The 24,912-nt window shown below is 42.7% G+C and overlaps 1 protein-coding gene across 1 annotated transcript in view; it reads left to right on the top strand.

Moving 5' to 3' along the window:
- BRSK2 (BR serine/threonine kinase 2) overlaps positions 1 to 24,912 on the top strand; it is a 317,924-nt gene that overhangs the window by 216,038 nt on the left and 76,974 nt on the right. Inside the window, exons 4-5 of the mRNA XM_009637298.2 lie at positions 10,266 to 10,406; positions 19,601 to 19,717. Of these exons, the coding sequence (XP_009635593.1) occupies positions 10,266 to 10,406; positions 19,601 to 19,717 (258 nt within the window). The remainder of the gene's footprint in view (positions 1 to 10,265; positions 10,407 to 19,600; positions 19,718 to 24,912) is intronic.

Genomic DNA, 24,912 nt, shown 5'->3' with positions numbered 1-24,912 from the left:
TGAGATAGAATAAAGACATTTTCGGACGACTCTATGCCCTTTTCTTTCCGGTGTTTATACTAGCATTTCTCGATTCCCTTTCCGTGACTGTCTGTATGTATATATCTGTAGATTTGCATTTATAGGTGCATATAGATATTTGTATATATATGTATAGATTTATATTGATTAATTTTCAAATCCTCACATTTAAGATTTCAAATTTTCAAATTTTGTGGGAGCATTTATTTTAAATCTCTGTGATGTCCAACTTGATCAGCATTTTAAACAAGAATCTGTTTTGAGAAAGGGAGTGGACATCAGAATATTGCTCTCTGAAATGCGCCATGCATTCATCAGCTTTTTTCCAAGCATGAGTCCCTTTCTCATCATTCAGCAGTACACTGGGCAAGTGCCCAAGCCTCATTGCAATGTGCACAACACACCACCTTCTGATTTCAGAGGTGAAGGTGCTTCCCAATGAGCCAAATAACAAAATTAAAATATCCTCCTACCCATGCACAACTCCCGTTTCTGGCTTAAACAAGATCAGCTGACAGCAGGAGTCGAAGACTTACAGCTCTGGTGGTGTCTGCAGAGGCATTCATGCTGCCAGTCCTCTCCTGCAGGATTTTCCTGTAATTCTGTTTATTTTTGTTGAAAACTAATTGTGAGGTGCCAGGGGATGCAAGAAAGAGACAAAAGGGTTCTGCGTGTTCTTCTGTTATTGGTAGCCCAGCACTTTGACATTCAATCCATCTGTGGGGAAACCTGTCTAAAGGCAGAAGGAGGGCTCAGAAAGTTGGAGCAGCTCCAAGGACTCAGCGCTGAAAATTAATTTTGTGGTAGGTGTGCTTCTTGGTAGTCTGGTTGTGGGGTGTCAGATGCTGTGGATACGGGAGAAGAAAACAGAACAGGCTTGGAACACAAAATGATGTTCCACCTGAGCCGTGATTAGAATTAGGAAGAGTATTCATAACCAGCTACTTTGACCCCTTTTCTTCTGCTGTTGACTTGTTTTACTACTGTCATGAATTACAAGCACATGTAGCCAAAGGAAGGCCAGTCAGCTGTAGGAGCGGAGCCAGCGCATGTGAGGTTTTGAGTCAAGGGTGGGCCTGGAGACAGGGAGCTGGCTAGAGGCCAGGGGAAGGGAAGGGGGTGCTGTGCTGAGGACAGGTGCCTCCACTTGTAGGAGGGATGCCAGCCTAGCACGAAGCAGGGCTTGCACAGAGGTGGTACTGATTATTAATACAACGCCTTGTGCGACACGGTCTTAATAAATTCTGCCCAAAAGCCTGGCTGTATGTTTTGCTCACTGCCTGACACGTGCACTTGCATACCATCCAGGCCATGACGCTGCGCTTGGGAGAAAATAGGTCCATAGTGGAGCAGTTCTGTGACATGAGCAAAGGTCAAGGGGAGATGTAGCTCCAGAGCCACAGTGTATTTGCAGGCCTAATTTCTCTTTCAGACCTCAGTAGGCAACGTTGCGTGTGGCTGGGCCCTAAGTTGTTGAAGGGAAGGCCGCTTAGCTCTGAAGAATAAAACCCAGAAGTATATGGTCACTAGCAGAACTGCAGCAGTGAGCTAATGGAAGTTGTCTCAGGTCTGCCCGTCCCGTGCTGAGGATCCCTCTGGCTGGATCCATTCCATATCGTGTGCCCAAATAGGATGGCTGCTGCAGTGCCTTGGCATGCATGACTACACACCATGAAGGCACTGCTCAAAACACCTTTCATCCCCAATAAATCAAAGGTACAGAGCACAACAGTGTAATCTTCCACTGCCTCTCTTTTCCCCCAAAGCCCCAACCTGTTCATGTCCAAACATAATGAGCAATCCAATACAATCTCTATTCAAACAAGCAGACTACAGTTAAAATTGTCTTTTGGAAAAAAAACATCTAAAGCATGCACATTTTCTTGCAGGGAAAGAAAAAATAAAGAAAAAAACCAGAGTTTCTGGCCTGGTGCCAAATTAGGGCTTAAAAATTCATGCCCGCCGTAAGACTTTATATAACTTCTGAATAATTTATAGGCTGTGCCAATAACAAGGGGCTTAATATCTGATAGAGATTATTTAATCAATAGAAAACAGTGCAGTGAAAAAGCTGTCAAAGAATTACAACATGTCAGTCTGGTCTGGGCAGCTTTTAACCTCTTCCCCGCTACACATATGTTTGTTCATATATTTATGTATGGAAGGACATTTTGTAAGTAGGGTGGTAGCATGGAAGAGGAATTGCCAGGACTTTGTTTTCTTCTAAAGGCTTTTCTTTGGCAGTCTGCCATTCCAGACCGATCCCTTGCTGATTCACCATTACTTTGAAATGTAATGAGTTTCCTAGCTCTCAGCTGAATTGGTCAAAAGGAGTAGTTAGTTTCTTGTGAATAATCTGCCAGGGATTGTGGGTTTCTGTGAGATGGCTTGGAGTTCATCAAGATTGGTGGCAGTGCCTAGCACATGCCATTTGTGGTGCAGCCATTTCCATTTGTGTTTGATTCTGTGGCCAGACTTCAAGAGGTTTTTACAGATGTAGGCACCAATAAACATAGGGACAGAAAAGAGCTAAAGATATATCTGTCTTTATAAAGGAAATTCCTACCTGACTTGTGTCCCTGGCCTTGATAATTGCTTAGATACCTGTAACAACTCTGAAGTGTCTTGATCCATGCCATGTTCCCCAGTTTTAGGGTTATGCTCATGATTTTGATGCAATAATCAATTAAGTGATAAAACAGGGCAGTTGAGCTTCTCAGCAGGTGTGGTCGTTTCATGAAGTGTCTTACCCATAGGCATCACAAAACAGTAAACTCTTGAGCATAGAGGAAGCAAGCAGGAGTTCTTTCTTGTCTTTGTATGTATCTCTTCTATGTAACTGCATCTGGGGCTTGCATGTGGCTAGAGTGCACACCTGAAGTTGTGCATCTTAAAAGCTAGCCAGTGCCACATGAATATCCAGTCTGATTTCTGGCACAGTGAAAGACCTAGAACATCACCCCATGGTGGTGGTACCCAGTGGTACATTCAAGCTTATGTAGGAGACCAACCTACTTGTTTAGGTTGAAGTGAGGTTGTGCATCATATGTGCAAATATTGTACCATTTAATAAAAATCAGATTATTAACTGGTTCCTTAACAAACAGCTCTTTTCCAACCTAAATGATTCTATGATTCTATGCCCTGGTGAACAAACCTTCTATTGCCTGACCAAAACAGGAAGCTCTGTGAATTGACTCCCATTCCTAAATCACCAGATAGTATTTCTTGTTACTCTTATTTTTTTGCATTTATAACACTTACCTGAAATACTTTGTATTTCAGTATGAGCTTTCATCAAAAGATCTCTATCCATTTAACACTTTTGTAATAATAATAATAATAAATACATTTATATTGCCCCAGAGGACCTAATTTGTGTAGCTGTGAATGCCTCATAAATTGTCTTCATCTATTAGGCTGAGAAAACAGGAGCTGCATACCCACACTGGCAGGTATAGTGATGGGCCACTGCAGGCAATCCCATCTGGCAAGAATTTTAGTATTTCACACCATTCTTGCTAATAGCTTAAAGACAGCTTTTTGTTCTGTACAGATGATAACTGGTCTGTTTGTTTGGGGGTTTTTTTTGTTGTTGTTATTTTGCCATAAATACCTGGTTATGCGTGGTCCTGGTGTTCACTGTGCCGGTTAGTCTTTCTTAAATAGTGTTTTTCCAGGCATTGCTCAGAGCCAGCCTGTTTCCTTTGTTACAGTCCTGCTTTGGAGGTAATATGTAGCTGCCTTGCCTCAGCGAGAGCTCTGTGAGTTATTCCTCAAAGCTCCCTAGGACTTGGGCAAAGGCACCCTTTAATAAATTGTAGCATAGTCCACCAGACGTGAAGGAGAAATCATCACCAAAAGTGTCTTTGTTGCTTTTTAAGTGATGTCTTCATAGTATTGTAGCGCAAAGGCAATCTGGTCATGGAGAAGACCTTGCTGTGCTGGCACTGGGCAAGAGTGGGACAAAACCAGAGCCTCTGCCCTAGTCAGCTTACAATCCAAAACACAAAGGAACCATTGGAAACCCTGTGATGGGGAAGTCCAAGCTGTTGTCAAGCATCACAGCAAAGAACAGTCTTCATGAAGGAGCTGAAGAAAAATGATGATGTTGCTGTGTCATTAACAATGATGCTCTTCCAAGTGTAGGGGTGTGTTGTGAGAGCACAGAATTGTTTGCCTGGATATTTAACAAGTGGATGGTGGACCCCGGCTTAGAAGGCTGGTCAGAGACGGGAGTCAACCGCAAAGGCCAAGGAAGAGATCCTAGATTGGTTACAGAAGGGGCTACAAGGTATCTAGAAGTGAAGGCAGCAAGTTCATGCTAGCTATAGTATAAAAAAGGGAGACAATGGAGGCATGGAGGAGTGGTCAAAGTGGAAAGCTAAGAAAATGATATTGCAATGATGATCTGATACCTATTTTGAATTGCCAGCAGTGGGGCAAGAATGTATTTATTGATTTGAAAGATATTATGAGAAATTAATTTAAATACATGGTATGTAGCTAAGATTAGACATGACATTTTAGCCACATGGGTGGGTAGGAAAACCGTTCTCTTACAGGTATAATAAAGAAAACATCGAAAAGAGACCGGTACAAGCAAGTTGTAGGGACCTGAAGAAAGCCTGAGTCAAAGATAAGACCCACACTACAAGCCTGAATCATAATCAAGCAAGCAATGTTGTCCCTAGGGATAGAGAAAGGAAGAAGTGGAATGGGGTGGTGAGGCTAAGAGATCTGTTTTAGCCTGGTTAAGCTGATGATAGGACAACCAAAGAGATTAGAGGTGAAAACCAACATCTTAGTTTATTTAAGAGAAAAGGAAGAAAACCGTACCAATTTTTTAACTGAGTGTCTAAATTTTGCAAATTGTTTTTGCGTGTTTTGGGACAAATGTCAGAGCTTTTTTTTTAACTTCTGGTAGTAGCATCATAAATCCTCAGGTAGTCAGCATAGTTGGATACAACCAAAAAATATGGTGACTATAGACAAAATTGTTGTTGATCTTTGAATATTTATTGATTGTTCCCGGGGAAAATGGACCATCCTCTGTGTTTATAGGACTACTACTGACATTGAGGATTTGGAAAAGACTAAAATGACTTGAAGGATGCAGGAATGATGTGAAACTGGTGGGCTGTCACATCTTGTGATCCCCAGAATACAGGCAAGTTGGGGTAATGAGGAGGAGAGGCACCATGCTTTTTTGTTAAGTTTCCAGTCTGTTACAGAACAAGCCACAGTCAACCATGGGGAGGCTACTGTGAATTAGAGAGCTCTGGAGTCTGTGCTGGTTCCTGGTATAGCCAGAATCTGAGGGTCACAAAGGTAATTTAAGACCACATTTCTGCACATTCATCTTGGCTACTCCATCTCTTTCAGAAATCATCCCTCCTTTGCTACGTTGTTTAGTTTTCATTATTACTTCTTTACTGTTTTGGTTCCTGAAAGAGTAAGTAACATGAACCAAAAAGAAAGAAAGAAGAGAGCCTAGGATTATTCTAAGCTTGCTTTTATAAGCTACATGCACATCTCTGATACAAGATATAGTGGATCAGCTGAGGTTAGGAACTTACAGCTTTTATTGGGGAGGTGGTGATGACGGGATGCAGATAGAAAAAGAGCAAAGGGAATAGATAGAATGCTACTGCATGCAATCTCTCTGCTTGTCTCCAATAGACAAAATTATTCTTGTATTAAGTATTTGGTTTCTTTGTCTTTAAAGACCAAAGTCTTGTCTCCTTCAAGCTCTGAAACTTAACCAGAGATTTTTTGGTTTGTGTCTTGGCTTGTAGCAGGGACGTGAGATATCATGCAAGACATGGACCTTGGTGTCTTTATGAAAGCAAGCTGTGGCCTGTGAAAATTTTTGCAACCTCTTAAAGACTATATCTATTGAGGAAAACCAGTAGTCGAGAATTTGTTTTTAACACCACATGCATTTGGCTCCATACTGAGTTGCAGAAGCCTGATGTTTTCTTGCTTTTCCAGTGTCCTAGTAAGCAGAGAGGAAATTGGTGGTGGGGACTGCATGGAGTAGAAGGCACAAGGGACCACAGGTGCTAATCCCAGTTCTGATACTGGGTGACTGTAACCCCTGGGCAAGTCACTTTGCTTCACAGTTCCCTATCAGTAAAGAACAGGAGGTTAATACCTGTAATGCTTCCCTCATGTGAAATGCAAGGATTAGAAGAGCTGGTGTGTGTCCAGAGCATCCAAGACATGAGAGCTAAGTGCTCTTACAGAGTCTTTTGTCCTAATGTAGCTCCTCTCTGTGTTATCACAGCAGGTAGTGTGCATGCTGCCAGCCAGAGGCTCCTTTCCTTGAGCCTCCTTGCAATGGTTATTACAGAGCAGGGTTTCCTACGTTTTTGCAGTGGGAAGACTGATGCTGTCAATCTTACATAGACAGGATTTAAAAAGCAAGCTTCATTCACCAGTAAGTTACTTTTCATCTCCAAATGTAATAGGAGACTAGTTCTGGTTAATGTTCTGTGATTTTTAGAATTTGCTCGCTCACTTAGAATGAATGGCACAAGTAACACTGTAGTGAGATGAGAACCTGTCATATCTGGGAAAGATAAAAGGGGGGGGAAACTCAGGAAAATGCTTTTTAGGGTTTTTCTCCCCTACAGGCTATGTGTTATTTACCTTCTCCTAGATCCTCCAAGAGTTGGCATTGGCATACTTCCAATTCTATAGCACTTTAGTAAAGTAAAGGATTTTAGACACTGATGTGAACTCAGGAGATCTGGATTCTCTTCTGTGCCACAGATTCAGGAAAGATGTAGCATCTGTATGCCTTATTTTCCAGCCTCTGGAATAATGCTCTTTCCTTTTCTTTTTCTGTTTGGCTTTGCAGAGTGTGTATTCTCTTCTTTTATGGAGTCGCTCAGGCACACTCACACATACACAGATAGATGGATAGATACAGATACACAACATTTAACGGGGATTGTGTAAGCCATACAGAGATAGCTAGAACTGGTGCAACACTTGGAAATGTTTAAATCCCTTTTGTTGGCCTGTTTGGAAATAACGTGTACTATTACTACTGTGCCGTGCAATGCTCCAGCAAAACACTGGCTTGCACAGAGATGGAGGCAGGTGCTGAATTATACCCTTGTTTAGTTGAAAATCTCCTAGTTGGGGGCTATCCTAAAAAAACCTGCATTGTACTGGAGGGAATAGGGTTGGCGGGTGACCAGCTGCAAATCTGAACTCAGAAATCCTAGCTGCAACATAACCATGTAATACTTGTGGAATGATCCCTGTAGCATTTATTTCTTGCACTTCACCACTGGGAAATGTGTTTGTTGTCCTCACTCCTGTCACGTTGGGGGCTTTGTCAGACCAGAATACATCGTCGCTGTGCTTCCCTGTGTCCCTTGACTTGTCATAGGCACAAATCTTTTTCAAATGTTCTCCTCTGTTCATTTCCATTATTATATCTGGTGCTTCTAGGTGGCAAGCAAAAATGAATAACCTTGTAAATGCTCCCTGTCTTTCAATTTGTTTTATTTTTCATACAACATGTCAGTGCATTTTTGTTGAGTGGTTTTAATGAGATGAAGTTGATGAAAATAAATTGCCTTGCAGTTCCTGCTGTGGGTGACAGAAATGCTGGGTCTGTAATTTTCCAAAACTGTGCATTTGAAACCAGTGTGGAGGGTGTTCTGTATGCCTGTAACTGCAATCATCTTCGTAAAATACCTCCCAGGAAAAGAAGGCAGCTAGCAATTTGAATTTTGGGGGCAAGATGCACTGCTGTATCCAGCTTCTGCTGGGCACAGTGAGAGAGGGAGCTGTCAAGGAGAATTTTAGGATTGATTCTGTGCCAAAATGGGTCTGCCATATGGGGTAGTTAGCCAGATCTGTCTCTAGTATGAGAGGGAGAATGAATTATATAGCAAACTCTCTTACCAGAGTGTCTGTTAGCCAAGGCTCGGAAAGCGAGGATTGGGACTTGAAAATGTGGACACCCCAGTGCCTGTGGCTTCTGCATATCGGCTTTCTTGTGAGCGGTTCTTTTTTTTGCTCAGAAAATGTAATGCAACTAAACAGTGATCTCCATATTACCAAGGCATACTCAGTAGACAGTCTGGTAACTACTCATCTCTTCTTGAAGAGAAGGTAACCCACATATTCCAAATGTGATTTTCAAGTCAAGATTTTTCTGTTTTGTACTCATTTTAATGAAAAAAAAAAAGGTCAATATTACCACATTTCTTGTAACTGTTTCTATTTTGATAAAAATGGCAGAAAATACCATTTAATTCCCTAAAGTTTAGAATTTAATTTTGTTGTCCACTTTCTTGTGCCTTTCTACTACTTACTTAGCTAGCAAGACAGTATTAGTGTCCATCTCTTGCTGCATTCTCTGCTGCATTTCTGTAAGGCAGGGAAATGCTTTCTCCTTGTGCTGGCTGGGAGCTGATACAAGGAAGTGCACAGGAGCTGATGATGGACCAGGAGGAGCGCAGGTCCCACTTTTGTGACTTCAAGGCTAATGTCATTATCATTAAGCCAATTTTACTTTCTTCAGAACAGCTTTTACTCCTTCTACTGTTCCATCTTTTTGGAAACATTGAAAACAGGAATAATTAAACCCCCAATTTTGTAATAATCTTCTCCTCTTTTCATTTCAAATTTAGAAATTTCCTTTGAGATCATGCTGCTTGAGGTACAGAAAAGACATCCTGGATGAGTTATTTTCATTGTCCACGCAAATTTGAAGAGTTGGATTGATACTGGTAGTAAAACTAGCTTGCTGAAAAGCATTGAGAGATAGGTATTATACTGTACATACAGTTCAGCCTGGTCTGCAGTGCTGTTGGGAGGAGAGGACAGAGAAGTACACACAAAATTTGGAAAAATACCTAATTCTTGTTTGCAAGTTTTCTGGTGATGTCTCTCAAACAAACTGCCAAAGGTTTGAGTGCCCTGTTCACCCTTGCATTGCTGCTTTATAGAAACCACCTTTCAGATCACGTGCCTTACCATGCAACCCTGAAATTCAGTTCAAAGGAGTTAGGCAGTAAGGGAGGAGTACAGGTTTCTGCTTCTCTTACAAGGTTTAAACCAACTAACAGAACCAAACAACAAAAGCGATTTTTCAGTAAAAATAATAACAATTTGTTGTTCATACATGTAATTTCAGATTCTGAATAATCTCATTGCGTAATTTCTTCATTCTACGTTAGAATAGTGTAGGCTGGGCAAACAAGCAAGGAGACCGTAGAGTACAAAATTACAACAGAGATGGAAAAAGTCCATGGAGGTTTCAAGCAATCCTCTTGCCAATAGAAGTCTATTCCTTAGTCCGTATTATATCTGGTTTATTTTTAAATGGTTCAGTTGACGGTGTTCCTGCCACTTCCCTGGGGAAACTATTTCATTCCCTCTATTAGGCAACATTTCCAGAGATTTATACTAAGTTTTCCTCTGCTTGGCTACTTTCATTACCCCTACTTACAACAAGACGGTCCATCCATGGCAAGTCCTTTCCTGCCAGAAGATTTCACTCTTCCCGCTATGACTGCCAGGAGTGCTATGTGAGGTCTGGGGTTCCTCTCATGCTCCTAACTCCCCGTTGTGCCACATTTATTCACTCAGTGTCACATTTTTCATGTGTGAGTTGCAAGGGAGGGCAGCTACTCCAGCAAATCACTGCTGTTCAGCAGCAAAAGCTGAAGCCCTTATGTAGGCTGCACACATGTAGTTCTTTTAACCTTTTTTCATAATTTAAAGTATTCACCTTTTTTTTTTAATTCCTTCTAGTTTGTTGACATCTGTCTGGTTCTCAGGTGTCCAAGACAGAACAGTATGTGAGTGCAGCTTTGCCACAGCTGTTTTATAAAGGAACTGTCAGCTTGGTTAAGGGACCTGAGGCTTCCTAGTGCTTCTCACTCCACGGTAGCTTTAAGAACTGCTGTGAAAGCTTATAGCTGATTATTCTCTTCATCCCCTCCTGGTCTTTTGAGTAATTTTTGGCTTCCAGATTATCTCTTGCTATTATATTGAACACTGAATCCAACAGTGAAGAATGTCTGAAGTTTGCAGAACCCCTGTTAAAAATATTAATCCCTCCTGATTTTAAAATTCCAATTCTCTTCTACTGTTCTTTCCAGAAGTGCTCTCCTTGACTGCGTGTAAATAGAGGTGTTTGTATATAACTCTGTGTGTGTGAGGGGGTTAGTATGATAATGTGCTTACAGAATCCTGGCTTTGTTATTTTCTAGGTATTTGGTGCTAGAACACGTGTCAGGTGGGGAACTCTTCGACTATCTCGTAAAAAAGGGAAGATTGACACCAAAAGAAGCCAGGAAGTTCTTCCGACAAATCATCTCTGCTTTAGACTTCTGCCATAGTCATTCAATATGGTGAGTACAGACATTTCCAATGGGAGTGTTACATAAAAGCACAGAATAAAGGCCTCTTATTTCTTAATACTTCTACTTGCTATTAAGTAACTGATATTGTAAAGCTCTAAAAGCATTATGTAAAGTGCTGATGTATTTTTTAATTCTTGGCTGTCCGGGAGACAGTGCACCAGTCACAGACAGAATTTTCATGGAGGCGATTGTCCGTCATTTCTCATTGGAGGAGAATTCATTCACAGGGAATGCTTCAACCAGGAAAACCAAAACCACCAAGGAAAAGCAGTTTAATTTCTGTCATTCTTGGGACACTTGCTAATAACTGAAAATTACATACACTATATCAAAATTAATCCCTGAAGAAACTGGGGACAATTTTGAATACAACAAAGTCATTTTATGGCTTCCTTCAGTTTTTGGAAACCTGCTGGCTTTTGGCAACCTTCACTGAGTCCCTTCTGGGCATTTGAGTCACTGTTGCCTTTAATTTCCTTTCAGTAGGGAAGAATTTCCTTGATCTGACTGCTGTTGATACTCACTAACTCCATCATGTGATTTAACCATCAAGTGTGGTTTAACCTGTGCTTTCAGGTGGTATTTTAAATTGGACCGGTTTCTCTTTCATCTTCAGCAAGTTTAGGTAATTTAAATTATACTGAAATCAAGTTATAATCAGTCTGAGCACAGAGTTTCTGTATAGCTGCTGACCCTTAACTGCCTGCTTATTTCTCAGAAATGCAGCTCCTCGCAGTTAGATTGGCTGGGGGAGACCATTTACATTATGTCTGCGTGGCTGCTTGTCCATAGCCACAGACAGCTATAGATCCCCCCCTCCAGGAGGCTGAGGGCCACTGATAGATGCAGGAGTTGGCTCTGCATACGCACTGTGTAGTTACTGCTCAGAAAACAGCACAGTGATTTCCTGTCCCCCCAGTTTTGCGCTGAAAACTCGCAAACCAGACATCCACAGCATAAATGATCACTGCAAAAATGGGTCCCTAAATATTTAACTTGCTCTTCTAGCCCGCTCCCTCTACATCTCTGACTCATTTAAACAGGAAATATTAATCTGAAAGAGAGCATATTTCTAACAAACAGAAAGGGCAATAAAAGCCTTTCTTGAGGATATATTAAGAAGAGTATACTATTAGCAGAAGAGGAAGCTCAAAGATGGTGGATTTGATGAGAAGGTCCCGAGGCCAATGCCTACCTGGCACAAGCAGGGTTACAGTAGTCAAACAAATTCCCAGAGGAGCTGAGAGCAGGTTGCATCCCCTAACTAGAGGATCTAAGTTTTCTCTGTTGGCAGAGACCTTTGACAAGTTTTATTCTGTAAATCCCACAATTTTTCCTCCCTACTAATCAACTGGGTTGAGTGATCATGACCTTCTTATAATCAGCATAATCCTTGGTAGGTTGTACAGCTGTTATTTTTTATGTACACTGGTCAGTGTAACCACTGGTGGATTGCATACATACATGGTCCTGTTCCCTAACTGGCTTAACGCTTAGAGACCCAATCCAAGAAGACTCAAAAATGTTTAAGTACAACTGAAGATAAGTTATTTACTCTTCCAAATGAATATTCTAGAGAAATGTGAATCTCTGTTGGACTAGAAGTTTCTGTGAAAGCATGCATATATACACATACATGCTAGTCCTTTGGGCTTGTGCTGGATATCTCTGGATATGGCACGCTTTAATAAACTGAGTCGGGATTGTGGTGAGGCTGTCAGACAAACAAGCACCTCTGCAGGTTTAGAGATATGTGGAATTTCCAAGGCAGAGTGCATGTGTCTCTTGAGGAATCCATTTTCCTCTGTTAAACATATTGGATTGTGGGCAGTAGTCTTGTTTAGAAGTAAATCCCCTGTCTCCTTGCCAACTCCCACTTGACTAGCATCTAGGGCTGAATAAGTTAGCAGTAAATCATAAGCTCTCCCTCCCTCCAGGTCACTCTAAGACTTGCGTGGTCTGTGTTGTATTGGACTCTGTTGTATTCTGGACAGTTATCATTAAACCCTTTTTGAAAATCAAAGCATGCATAAATATAAGTGTGTGCATGTGTGTGAGTATAAAAGTTAATGTGCTTTCCTAAGCAATGAAGCCTGACCTTGTCCTGTCGTGGGGCAGTGAAATGACAAATCATCTCATCATCCAGGTTATCCAGTTATGACCATGTTGAAAAATGAAGGCTTCTGCTTTGGTTAATGACTAAATGTGGGTGCCTCTAACCTACTGGCAGAATAGATTGATAGCCTGGTGTCCCCAGCCTCGAATCATTGTCCCATCTTCCTGTGCCTCCAAAAACACTGTGAAATATCTGTGGCTTACTTTTACAGCAGTATGTAACCACATTCAGCTTTCGCTGCTCAAAATGTATTGATGCACCAGGATTCCTGGATCAAAGAATCAGAAAGGATTCCCCAATGATCCTGTCAGTAAAAGGCTTCTGTTGCTACTGTGTGGCGAGATCACCTGTGCCTGAGAGGTGTTTTCAAACAAGCAGCTCAGACAAGGAAGCAGAGTAGGCTCGGAGCTTGAGTCTGTGTGTTGTTTTAAAAAAATGCTTTCTGATCTTACTTTATTTAATGGAAACAGCGAGGGAAGATTTGACGTATGTCACTCTGAGATGCAATCGTGGGGTTCTGTGGTACAGGTTGGCCATGGGGGAAAGCTGATAGGTAACGCACTGCAGGATTCTCTAAATACTTTTCTGTGTATGTAGCACCGTGCTGTGCTAGGGACCCATGGGCAACCATGGGTGCAAACAGACAGCACCGTGCAGAGGTGTTAGTTGGGATCCTGCTAACAGCATCTCTGTGTTACCTTGCTGCTTTGCCTGAGCTGGCAAGCGGAGCAGTTAGCTCAGTGATGCAGCATTATTGCTTCTGCTCCCAGCTCTTCCTCCGTGCTAGCTCCGAGGCCTCTGCACCGTGCTGCAGTGCCCGGAGCGGATGCACTCAGAAATGGTGCAAGAAAACGCAGAGGAACCTGGGCTTCCTTGTACATCAGTGTAAGACCATCCTAGCCTAGGAAGTTTTCTTTGGCCATAACTGATGTTTTTTTCCTAAGCTGCCATTCACCTAATGCTGGGTGTCTGCTCTCCTAAATTCAGGGCCTTTAAGATATCTCAGCTGGGTCCCCCAAATCAGTAGTCCCTTTTGAATATCCTGACTCCGTGCTGTGGGAGAGCTCTCAGCTAATTCAGTGACGGCTATATTTTCTGTCGGAAACAATGTAGGGGTAGGTCGCAAATCCTTGCTTTCCTCAGGAAGAGTCTCTTTTATCTCGAGCGAGGGAATGCTGCAGCGCCAATGGAGGGTGGGAGCCAGGCGAGGAGAGCTGGCGGGCGCCTCATTGGCTGCGTGTGACATCACCGGCGAGAGCTGGGATTGGTGGCATCCGTATTTTGTGTGTGTTGGGTTTTTGCTTTGGTCAAGCTCATATTTGGTGTCTGTATCTCACAAGCTGACAAATAAAAATATGATTACAGAAAATGCCCTGTGGCAAACCTTATTATGGCTTCAGAGATAACAGATAATGCCAATTACTGCACAGGGCAGTGGTGACATTGAGAGGAAATCCCCTGCGGTAATGAGCAGCAAGATGATTATTTCATTTTATTTTTATTTTGGTTGAGTTTCATTTTGTGTTTTTTTCCTGAGCATGCACAAGAGGGGGTTAAGGCAGGTTCTTTATGAATATTGATAAATGACAATTATGAGGGCCCTTTCCCCCTTCATTGCCTGGGGCTGTGCCTGCTTGAGTATGCACAAAGCTCTTGCTGGAGTGTGTCTGTGTGTGCATGCGTAGGCATGGGGGTGTGTGACTTAGAGGGCTGAGGCAATGAATAAGAGCTTTGTTTGACTTTGCCTTGTGTTCTTCCCATCAGTGCAGGGGGGGAAAGGCTCCTTATAAAATAACGCTTCAAGATTTCACAGCAGTAGTGCCAAAATCTCTGGTATATTCCTGCAGGCGAGAGCCACAGAGCACTGTCAGTAAAGGAAGCTTTTAGGGAGAAATCTGGGGTGAAATAGAGAAAGCTGAAGAATGCCAGGTGCCATGTTCTGTCAGAGAGTGCCACCCTCCTAGTGACTCCTGCTCTGCTTTGCTGCATTTATAGGGAGCATGCTATAGTGTTCTGCAGGGATTATCTGTTGAACACTTCAGATTGCAGCAGCTGGACAGTTTGAAATCATGACTCAAGGCCTCCAAATGTGAAACTAGTCTAGCGATTGTGGAATTTAATAAGGGTGGTTGCTGGGGGATGGGGGGTTTGGGCCCTTGAGTCTTTAGGTTTTCAAGTTTTCTTTCAGACCATCAAACGTGAGGAAGATACCTTTTTCCTCTGTTGAGAGCTGAGATTCACCAATCATTGCCTGAATCCAGGAGTTTCAGATCTGTGATTGAGACTCACTTTAAAACAGTGAGGAATCTTCAGATTTCCCTTGTACAGGGAACCGGAGAAAACCCATCAAGTACAGCAGCTGCAATGCCAAAGGCAAAGTTACCAGCTCAGCTAAAGTCAGAGGACATGTATTTTTGTAAGTTTACTTCTTTATATAAGCCACTGGAAACTCAAAAATGGCATAGTCTTATTGTAAGCATAACCAGGTAACATTCTCTGGCAAGCACAGTGGTGGTGATCAGACCTGACAGTCTGTTCTGGCTTTGAAATACATGAATACATGGTTTGAGACATGGTTAGTAAGGGGGAGCGATATATTGTAATAGGTCAATGGAAATAATTGTTTAAAAGCAAGCAAGGTTTTATGCATTCATACCCTTCTCTGGGTCTCCTGATATGTTTACAGATGTTGTCCTTTTTCCTAGCTATAACTATATTTATTTGTTCTGCAGAATTCTGTGAAAACTTACTAAATTTGAGCATAGCAACCATGGCTCTAAACAAAGATTATTCTGTCGGTAGGTACAAGTTACACATTTGGATCTGATTTGCAGAAGCAAGACAAGATAAGATGAAAAGTTTTTTCTGCTCAAGAAAATTAAAAATATTGCTTCTCATACTATTGATTATTACTGATAAATTATTTGCATCATATCAGGCACTTTTAAGAGGCATACTGCAGAACAATTATTCTGTGGTCTGGCCCTTCTGGGAGTTTGGGGTCAGTAAGAAAGCATTTGCAAAGTAGCCAACAATTTGATTAGTACAAATGACCTGCAACTACTCCAATTAGGAGGTTTCTTGGGTTAGAAATCTGTGACCTACAATGAGTTGTCATAGAAACTGATACGAACGTTTTGTCTCAAAAATCACTTTAAAATAATGGGTTAGTTCATCATCTCGTGCCAGGTGACATAGCTCCTTCGAATCCAAGATCTGGAGTCTGTCACTACACCAAAAATCTTCTGCCAACCCTGGGTGACAGGGGGAGAGTGTTTTACTTTTTTATGCATGCTGCAATTGACTGCAGTACAGATACGGGGATATTCCCAGAGTGGGAGGACGGACTAGAAAGGCAATGGAGGGAGCTAGAGGAACTGTCTGAATAGCATCACTGGGAGCAACCAGAAAGCAAGCGTGGCCAGTGTGTAAGTGGGAAGCTGGAACACGTTAACGCATATGCGTGCCTTCCATTTTCCATGCACCACCTCCAAGAACTGTGCCCGTTTCCATGGGACAATTTTTTCAGACCTCTCTCTGTATCTATCTTGTGCTGCAAGGGAATTGTAAAGCCTTTGTTGTAATCTGTAAAAGAGGGACATTGCAGAGAGTCTGACAGCATGTGCTTCCCCTGTCATAGCTTGTTTAATGGCTCCCTTTCACTCACACGCTCTCCCTTCAAAAGTCTGCAGTATGCAGACTCCTGAGCTAACTTCTCACTCCGTTGTCTTGGTTGAGGAGCTATGGGCAGTCTGTGGCCACCCTGGATCAGGATTACACTGACTACAGTGCTGGATTTCTCTTTCATATTCTTCCTCAGCATACGCAGGGCTCAATAGGAGAGTTTGCCATGTTTGTCACTAGAGAAGCTGCTTGCTTCTCTTCTGGTTTTCCAGCCATGTGATAAAGCCCCTACAGCTTTAGAGCCTTTAGAACAACAAAAGGGTAACGAGTCCTCTGTTCACCTGCAGAGAGAGGAGTTTGATGCGGTCATATAAGACATGGAGAGCCAGAGAGATCAGCTGGAATGGGACCAAATTAAATGCATTTACTCTGCAATGTTCCATTAATGCCAAGTAATTACCACATACAGTGGGATTTTTGTTTTGTTTTGTTTTGTTTCATTTTGGCACAAGAGAATTCTTTCCAAATATGAATGCATGAGGCTGTCCGGGCTGCTGGGCTCTTAGGTAAATTAGAACAAGCCTTCCCTATTCCCATATGTTCCTCTCCCTTCCTTCTGGCATTTGAAAGGCTGGCAATACAAAGATGGAAAATGGAAATCAGAGAGGAAGTCTCATTCCTGGTGGCAGTGGTGCTGGTTCTGACACTCTAGTGCAGACTCCTGGCCTGACTTCTATACCCAGGATGCTGCCTCGGCAAATTCAAAGTGGTCCAAAGACGGATAGCAGAGAAATGTTCCAGCTAGAAGAAAACTTTCATTGGGGCATAAAATTCTTTTGTGGTTGAATATGCAAGCACTGCCTGATCCCACTGGCACCCTGATCTCTGGGAGGCGTGATGCCACGATACAAAAAAAAAAATACTCAGGCTGCCATGGAATTCCTGTGCTAACCATCTATACTGGGCACTAGGGACTGTGTTGAAAGAGGGATGGAGAAGAGTCAGAGACATGCAAAACTGCTGTATGACAGTTCTTGTATTTTAGGGCCCAGTCAACAATGAATGTAATGGTTCTCAACAGAGTCCACACTCTCCTCTCTGCTCAGTGGGCTATAGTGAAGAGCTGATAATTTTTCTTGGTTTATTTTGGTGTCTGGAGAAAAAAAAAAAATCTTTAAGGTCTGGTGTCATTCCAGATTTCCTTTCACACATACTATCCCAGCCCTGCGAATCCCCAGGTCCCAGCTGAAGGCTTTCAAAATGCTCTCTGGGAGGTGGGTCAGGACCTCTGCCTAAAGACCACCATCAGCCCATGTAGGTTGGTCATTTGTGGAAAAGCATTGCAGTGTACAGTGAGGTGAAGCTTACTCCACATTTGGAATGTGGATGGTGGCACCCCCTTTTTCCTCTCTCTTGGAGTGGCTCTCCAAATAACCCCTGAATATATTTGCCACTTTATAGGAACCTCATTTTCCCACTTAATCCTCCCTAAAAACCCAGACCTAAAACTGTCTGTGTTCTGGATCCCAGATGATGGGAAGAAAGGATGAAATGGGGAGAAGACGACTCCTTTCCACCCGTGAATACTGTACTCATTTTCAAAGGTATCATCCCTTCCCTTTCACCACCTCTCAGTGGTCTGGGAGTGGGACTGGTTCAAGGTTCACATACGTTCTGCTCCAGCCAGGGCCTGTGGCAGGTCTGCTAAGGCTGGGAGCTTTGAGGCATGGAAGGGCAACATTTTTGCATTTCCTTTAGCTGCACCATTTTCCTGAAATAACATGAGATGTTTTGTAGTGAGTGCGCATCCAGGCTGGAGAAACATGGATGTCCTGTGCTTGGGTCATGCTGTGCCCTGATCTTTCCTTCAAGTTCTCTTCTCTCTAAAAAAACTACACATTTTTAGCGTAAGCAAAGATTTTCAATTTTTAGGTACCAAAGGCATACTATAGACCGAACATGAATGAATGATGTTACCCAGTGCACAAACAGTGGAACAGGCATGGGCAGCAGCACCCTCAGCTTCTACACCATGTTCAGCAGCCAGCCAGGAGCAGTTGCCAAGACTGAAAAACAACCATAGCCACTGAAAAACCACGCACAGTAGAAGGACACGCATTCAACTTGAACTGTGGGGAGGTTTCTTGTTTCTTAGCATCGAATAAGCACTGCTTGCTTTACAGGGAGCTGTTACTTGCCACTGAGCCCTAGTCCTAAGACAGGAGAACTTCAATGCATCTCCCCAGTCAGATGAGGTCTTCCCAGCACCCCATTAATGAAATTAGTTGTATGGTGAGAACTGTCCAGGATGTCTGCTGGAGGAAAGAATAAATCACACACTACTGTCTCGTTAGTGTCCAGCTTTCCTAGCTTGCCTTAGGACTGTGGGCTCTTCACTGCATTTCACTGCTGGGGCTGGAGCATGTTCAGATTTGGCAGATGTTGACGATCTTGCCTTTGTGCAGGACTGCTGTCCTTGATGATGGCATTCAGGGCTTCTTTTCATGGCCATTAACTTCTTCAGTCTGCTTCTTTCATCTCTGTGACTCTTCAAGAGTTGCAAATAAAAAGAAAAAAAGCAAAGACATCACAAGTTTTGTGCAAGATTTTTGTCTTTGGATATAAAATCAAGTAAATGTAATAGTTGTACAAAAGTACTTCAGTAGTAAGAAGCAGACATGGGTGCACAATGATGTTGGCTTGGCTAATGGAGATTAATAAATTAGTCAATATATGATACCTTTGATTTAAAGCAGCAGTTGCCATCCTGAAAATCATGGCTGCCTGGCTCTTCCCATGTTGCCAAATAATAAGAGAATGAAGTTTTGATGGAAAGGAAGGAATCCTCTCTCTTCCTTCCCCCTGCTGGCACCCTCAATTATAAGCAGTGCTGGGTTGAAGGGATTTCTCCGTCAGAGCTAATTACCCAAAATTTTTTCAAAGCCATATGCCTATGTAAACAACTCCTAATAGGGACTTTTTGCAGTAGCATTTACACCAAGGATGTTTTTTTCTCTAGATATCACTCATTTTGTTTCTTGTTGTTGACAGAATATATTGATGGTGTTGCCTCCTTCCTTAAGGAGCTGGCATATGATGGAATATATCAGCCCTAAATCCAAGCTGAGATTCTCCTCCTACTTATTTCCCTCGGTTTCTCCGTCAGATTGTGTTGATATCACTGGAAGCTGAAGATGTTCATTTCCTGTCAGGGCATTGCAGGCTCAAGCCTTGCATTCATCAGGAGTGGGCATTTGGGATACAGCCTAGAGTATTGCAAAGACTGGATCTTGGATATGTGTCATCTTCTACTTGGGACAGGAAAAAAAATGAAATCAATTAAAATATAATAGGTTGGATGCTGCGCTGGATAAAGAACAAGTTTTGGAGTGGGAAAGCTGTCAGGGATAATTTAACTCACTTCTTGATCTTCTCTTTACAGCCACAGGGACTTAAAACCAGAAAACCTACTGCTGGATGAAAAGAACAACATCCGGATAGCAGACTTCGGGATGGCATCGCTGCAGGTTGGGGACAGCTTGTTAGAAACCAGTTGTGGGTGAGTCACAGAATATATTGCAAAAATCAGTGATAGATTCCAGGCATAAAAGTTGTCTATAGTAAGGGTTTCAATAAAGACCTGCAGACTTGCACCATGCATTGTTATTTCCCAGCAAGATAATAAATGGATATGATGCACGTAGTGTATAAGATAGCTAAAAGAAGGGTTTTTCAAGTGCTTTACAGTGAAAAGCAGGCCTCTGTAGGTGTCATATACGGATATAAAAATCAAGGCTTTCAGGTTTGGATTCATGTGCATACACTGATGTGTGTTTGCTTTCACTGGCCATATAATTTTGGGAACTGAGAGCAGTAGTGTTGGCTGTTTTAAAAGGAGGCTTTAAAAATATTAGTGGCTGGAAAAAAACAAATCTAGGGCTTCTGAAATTGAATTTGCATGTCCTGATTAGGCTGTCTGCTTGCAGCTCTTCCTGTTCGTGCTCTACACTGCTTCGTTTCGACTCACATGCAGGATTGACAGGGAGGCAGTAGGGTCCTTTGCAATTACAAGCAGGGCATGAATGCAGGTACAAAGGAGACTGCTTGGAGGAATATTGCAGGGGCAATGTAAAAGCATTTCCATGGCAGTTCAGTTGCCAGCAAGAGCTTTCTAGGAATTTCCAGGGGAGCCAGCAGTAAGCTCAACAGCTGAGCAAAGCCTGGGTGCCTGGCTGGGGACAGGGCACGCTCTCCGGGGGCAATGCCTTCTTATCACCACCGCCTCTAGGGGCACCACTGGACCATGCACCCCCCACTGTAGCTATGGCTTGGTGCTGTGTTGACTGTGCAGGGTGCTGCCGCAGTGAGCTGTGGTTAGGGCAGCAGCTGCATTGAGCTTGCTGCAGCCTGGCACCACTACGCCAGCTTTTAGCTGTGTCTGAATTTGTTATAACAGCGAGCTCAGCAACTGGAGTCGCAGACAGTAGCAGCAGATTTCTACCTCCTCCCATACAGACCTACTCTTCTTGGCCTTTGGTAGTATGAATCTGATGACTCCAGCCCGGCCCCATCCTCAGCTGGTTACGGTCCACTTTTTTTCAGTCTGTGCTCTGAGCCAAGGCAATTCAGGGTAGGTGTGGAGCCATCATGGTTCCCTATACAACCCAGCCACTGCCTCTCAGTCCTGTATGGCTTCTGCTTTCCAAGTCATGAAAAATGGATAGCAAAATTATTTGAAGTTCATTATGTGATCAAATGCTGATTGATGAGTACACTGAGACCCACCCGTTCCTTTCTGTCCATGTCAAGATTTGACCTCTTAACAGTACAGATGAAAAGCAAGGAGCTATGAGTCTGCACATCTGTTGCTTGCAACTGCTTTCAAACCTCCCCTCTAGATTAGGAAATTAAGTCCTCTCTGCAGTCACCACAAAGCCTCTGTACACTTTCAATACAATTTTTCCCCTTCGTTCCATGAAAAAAAACAAGAGGAAGTTTAAAAACCAACCCAGTCTCACATTGCTCTGTAGGATTTTTCAAACTCCTAGTGAGCCTCTCAGTAGGGTTCCTGTTCTTGTTAGCACCAGGCTCTGTCATCCAGGTCTAGAGTCTCAAAGGGAGTCTTCCTTTCCATAAGCTGTGCTGAAATTCAAATCTCCATGCTTCAAGCAGAGCCAGCCCCCACATTGTGGCCTTAAAACACGCTAATAAATCAATGGAATGGAAGAGACATGCCTGTAATAAACAGAACACAGCAGCAACACTATGATCTCCTGCCTTGCAGATGCATTTTAAGTGTGGTGCCAATCACTAGGCCTCTGTGTGAGCTATTACACCACTTCATTAATTCTCCTGGCGTGGAGCCCAGCATGGCTGATACTGGTGTCTTGTGATCTCTCTGGTTTGAGGGGTGAAGGGAGGAAGGAAGGAAGGAATATATAACAATATGCCACACTGTTCACAAAGAAAGGCAACCCAGTTATGACTCCCTTTTCCTTGGAGCACACACAGTAACCAACCTCAGAGCCTTTCAAGGCAACAGCTTTACCTGCCCTTGTAGTTGGTACTTTCAGCCAGCATGAAAAGGAACAAAACAGAATGAATCATGGCTGAGATACTGAGCTTTAATGAGATGCTCCTCCGTGCACCCAGAAGTTAATTTCCAGAATGGTTTTATCTGTGCTGTGAACACTGATAATGAGATGAAACTGTAACATTTCCATTGACAGTCACGCAAGGAGTCTCCAGGTATTTCTGTCAGTCAGAGTGGGAGGATCAGATGGGGTTGAGCCGTGTGATGCAGCCAACTTTGTCAGTACAGCAGAGCGGTTAGAGTGCAGTCAAAATTTCTTTGCTGTCACAAGTGAACTGCTAAGTTTAGTCCAAAGTTTGGGTAGTCTTTAGGTCACCACTGAGCCTTGACTGGCCTCATGAAGATACTCACATAGCCTGAAATAGGCTGGATTGCATACCTCAGAGTCAGTGTTTTCTGGGAGCTACTCCTTAGATATGCATGGTTTTCTGAGGCACTGATGGCTACCTGGAGAGAACAGTGAACGTTCAATCCAGTTGTGCTTGTGTAGGAGAGTGAGGTTAAGGAGACTTACTGTTTCATTGACATAATTTGTCACTGACGGACTGCACATTGGGCCTTGATTGTAATGAATCCCCATTTCTGGAAATGTATATTGTGCAAATCCTGCATATACACAGCACAGAAGAATAAGCCGTTGTTCTAAACATGTGTCTTTAGAACCCTGAAGGGAAGAGGAGCTGTGTGTAGGGTCTGCAGGAATAATTCTGCTTACTGCAGAAATTGCACAGCAAGGCAGTCTCATGGAGAGGTGGTCCTTGAAATGCCAAAGTAACACACTGAGTCTCTCCATTCCTCCAGGAGCAGGGGAGGTCTGTGAGCAAACAGCAGACAAGCAAGGAAGTGGAAGATGTGGTAGGATGCTGCTTCTATTATTTTAGATCTCTTCAGCTCTTCCTTCTCTTTACCCATCCAGGCAATGGCATGCAGAGACACTCCCCTGTCTTTTTTCACAGCAGTTCTTCCCAGCATGCTGCCTCTCAGTGTTTCAGAATGGTAGATACTGTCCAATCTATCCTGAATTGTCACTAGGCAAGAAGAGTGAGTGCCTTATGGTTAAACCTCAGGACTGAGACCCAGGTGATCTGAGCTTGATTTCTGTCTCTGCTGAAGGCATTCAGGGTGGTCTTGGACAAGATGCATTACCTTTCTCTGCTTCAGTTCTCTGTCTTAGCAAGTCATTGCAGTGCCCAAGTTGCTCTGAACATATAAATTGAACATAGTCATTTCTATAGGAGTCTTGGAACAGTAGGAAGGGTTGGGGCATTCCCTGGACCTTGCTCCCTTTTCTTGAACTAAGAGGGCTTATGGCTAGAATGAAGGATTGAAAGAAAATACTGTTGAGTTACAGTTCCTGGGAGCTTGTAAAGATCCTTCCTAATTCCCCATTGCTCCTTACAAAAACTTGGCAAAGTAAATTTTTGCCATCTCTTCACTTCTCTCTGTTTCACTCATCACAGCTTTGAAACACTGAGTCCTACTGGATGGAGATTGCTGCAAGCTGCCAGATGACGGAGAACCCACAGCAGCGGTAGTCTCTGTGCTGCCTGCCTCCAAATCTCTCTATCCCAACCAAGAGCTAGGACATTGCTGACATGTAAATGTAGCTTACTCCAGCACCAGACCTGATCTCTGCAGAGGCAGTCAGTATGGAGACTGACACCCCTGCTGACAGCCACACAATTAACTGACTGTATGCAACAGTTCTCTGATATTGGTGTCTCCATAGGGAACCGCTGGCCTGATCCAGAAAGCTGTGTGCATGTGGGAAGGAGGGATGTTGATTATGATTTTATTGAGAGTGAGAAGAAAGCCTTGCGCCTGTTGGTGGCATAATGGAGGAAAACAGCAACTTCCAACCCAGCACAGTCAATTCCTCTGCTCTCAGCTCTCCCTAGCAATTCCTAGCAACACTTTGCAGACCTACAGATTACCTGGATCTATCAAAAAAAAAAAAAAAAGCACATATTCTCATTAGGACTGATTACTGGCTCTTTTTGAGCTCAGGGTATTTGTAACAACCAAGGCACTGTGTGTTTGTTAGAAATGGTGGCAGTTTGAGTAAATTTTTCTAGAGAATGGAAATGAATATTCAAGTTTTCCTGTTGCAGTTGAGGATACTAGTAATTTTCCTTTCTTCTGGGAAAAAAAACCATTTAATTTAGATTAAACTTAGGTAATGGAAATATTTTGGCCCATACACAACATGCGTGCTCATGCAAACATGAAACCAGCCAGAGGCAGACAAAAAGCAAGGAAAATTGTTGTTAGGTTGTTTAAATTGATGGTAAGTCATAAGCAACTTAAAATGAGGATTATAAAGGGAAGTACCAGACAACCTTATTAATAACCATTAATACTAGCCTTGCCTATAATACCTCCCAAGGTATGTTAAAAAAGCTTTAAGTCTGCAAAATCAAGCACTGAGAATTTAAGATGTACTTTTCTTCAGTTTGCCAGTATAACATTAACTTAGCCCATTCACATTAGGATATGGCCATTAATTATGAGCTTATACAGGTTTTTTGGAACAAATCTCTGCCTCTTTTGGTGTTTGGATGGTGTAGTTTTTTGAATAAACCACTATTTAGTGTTTGATTTTTCCTCATCATTCATTTTATGGATCCATTCAAAGCCTTGCTATGAATGCTAGGTAGGATTTCCATCATCATATCTTAGGCTTACAAATATTAATCACACTGTTTTCATATTATGTTTGCCGCATTGATCTGGTTATCTCCACTTATAAGAGAACACGTGATTCTGCAAAATGTAACTCAAAATTACCAACCAGTTTTGAGCGTGCAGTTGGATACTCTGGGGCCTAATATCTCAGAGTACTCAGTGCTTGATAACAGTCCTTTACTTGGAGAGCAGAGTGCCTACCGACTGCTCCACGTGCTTATAAATACTGTAAATCAAATTTCAGATGTGTCGCACTGTCATTTTGAAAACCAGGGAACCTGCAACTCATAATTACCTGTGAACATCTCAGTTTAAGGCACCTGTTCATTTTCTTTCACAGAAGGATTCTGTGGCGGGGACAGAGAGTTTGATTCTCCAGTGTCACAAGCTCATCCCTCATCACACTAAACTGCCCTCACAATGCTACAGACTTTCCAACTTTGGCCACAAGTAAAACAGAAGCGTTGGGGACAGCA

This window comes from Egretta garzetta, unplaced genomic scaffold, assembly GCF_000687185.1.
Source record: "Egretta garzetta isolate BGI_Z169 unplaced genomic scaffold, ASM68718v1 scaffold44, whole genome shotgun sequence".
NCBI lineage: Eukaryota > Metazoa > Chordata > Aves > Pelecaniformes > Ardeidae > Egretta > Egretta garzetta.
This window is presented reverse-complemented; position numbering and strand designations above follow the sequence as displayed.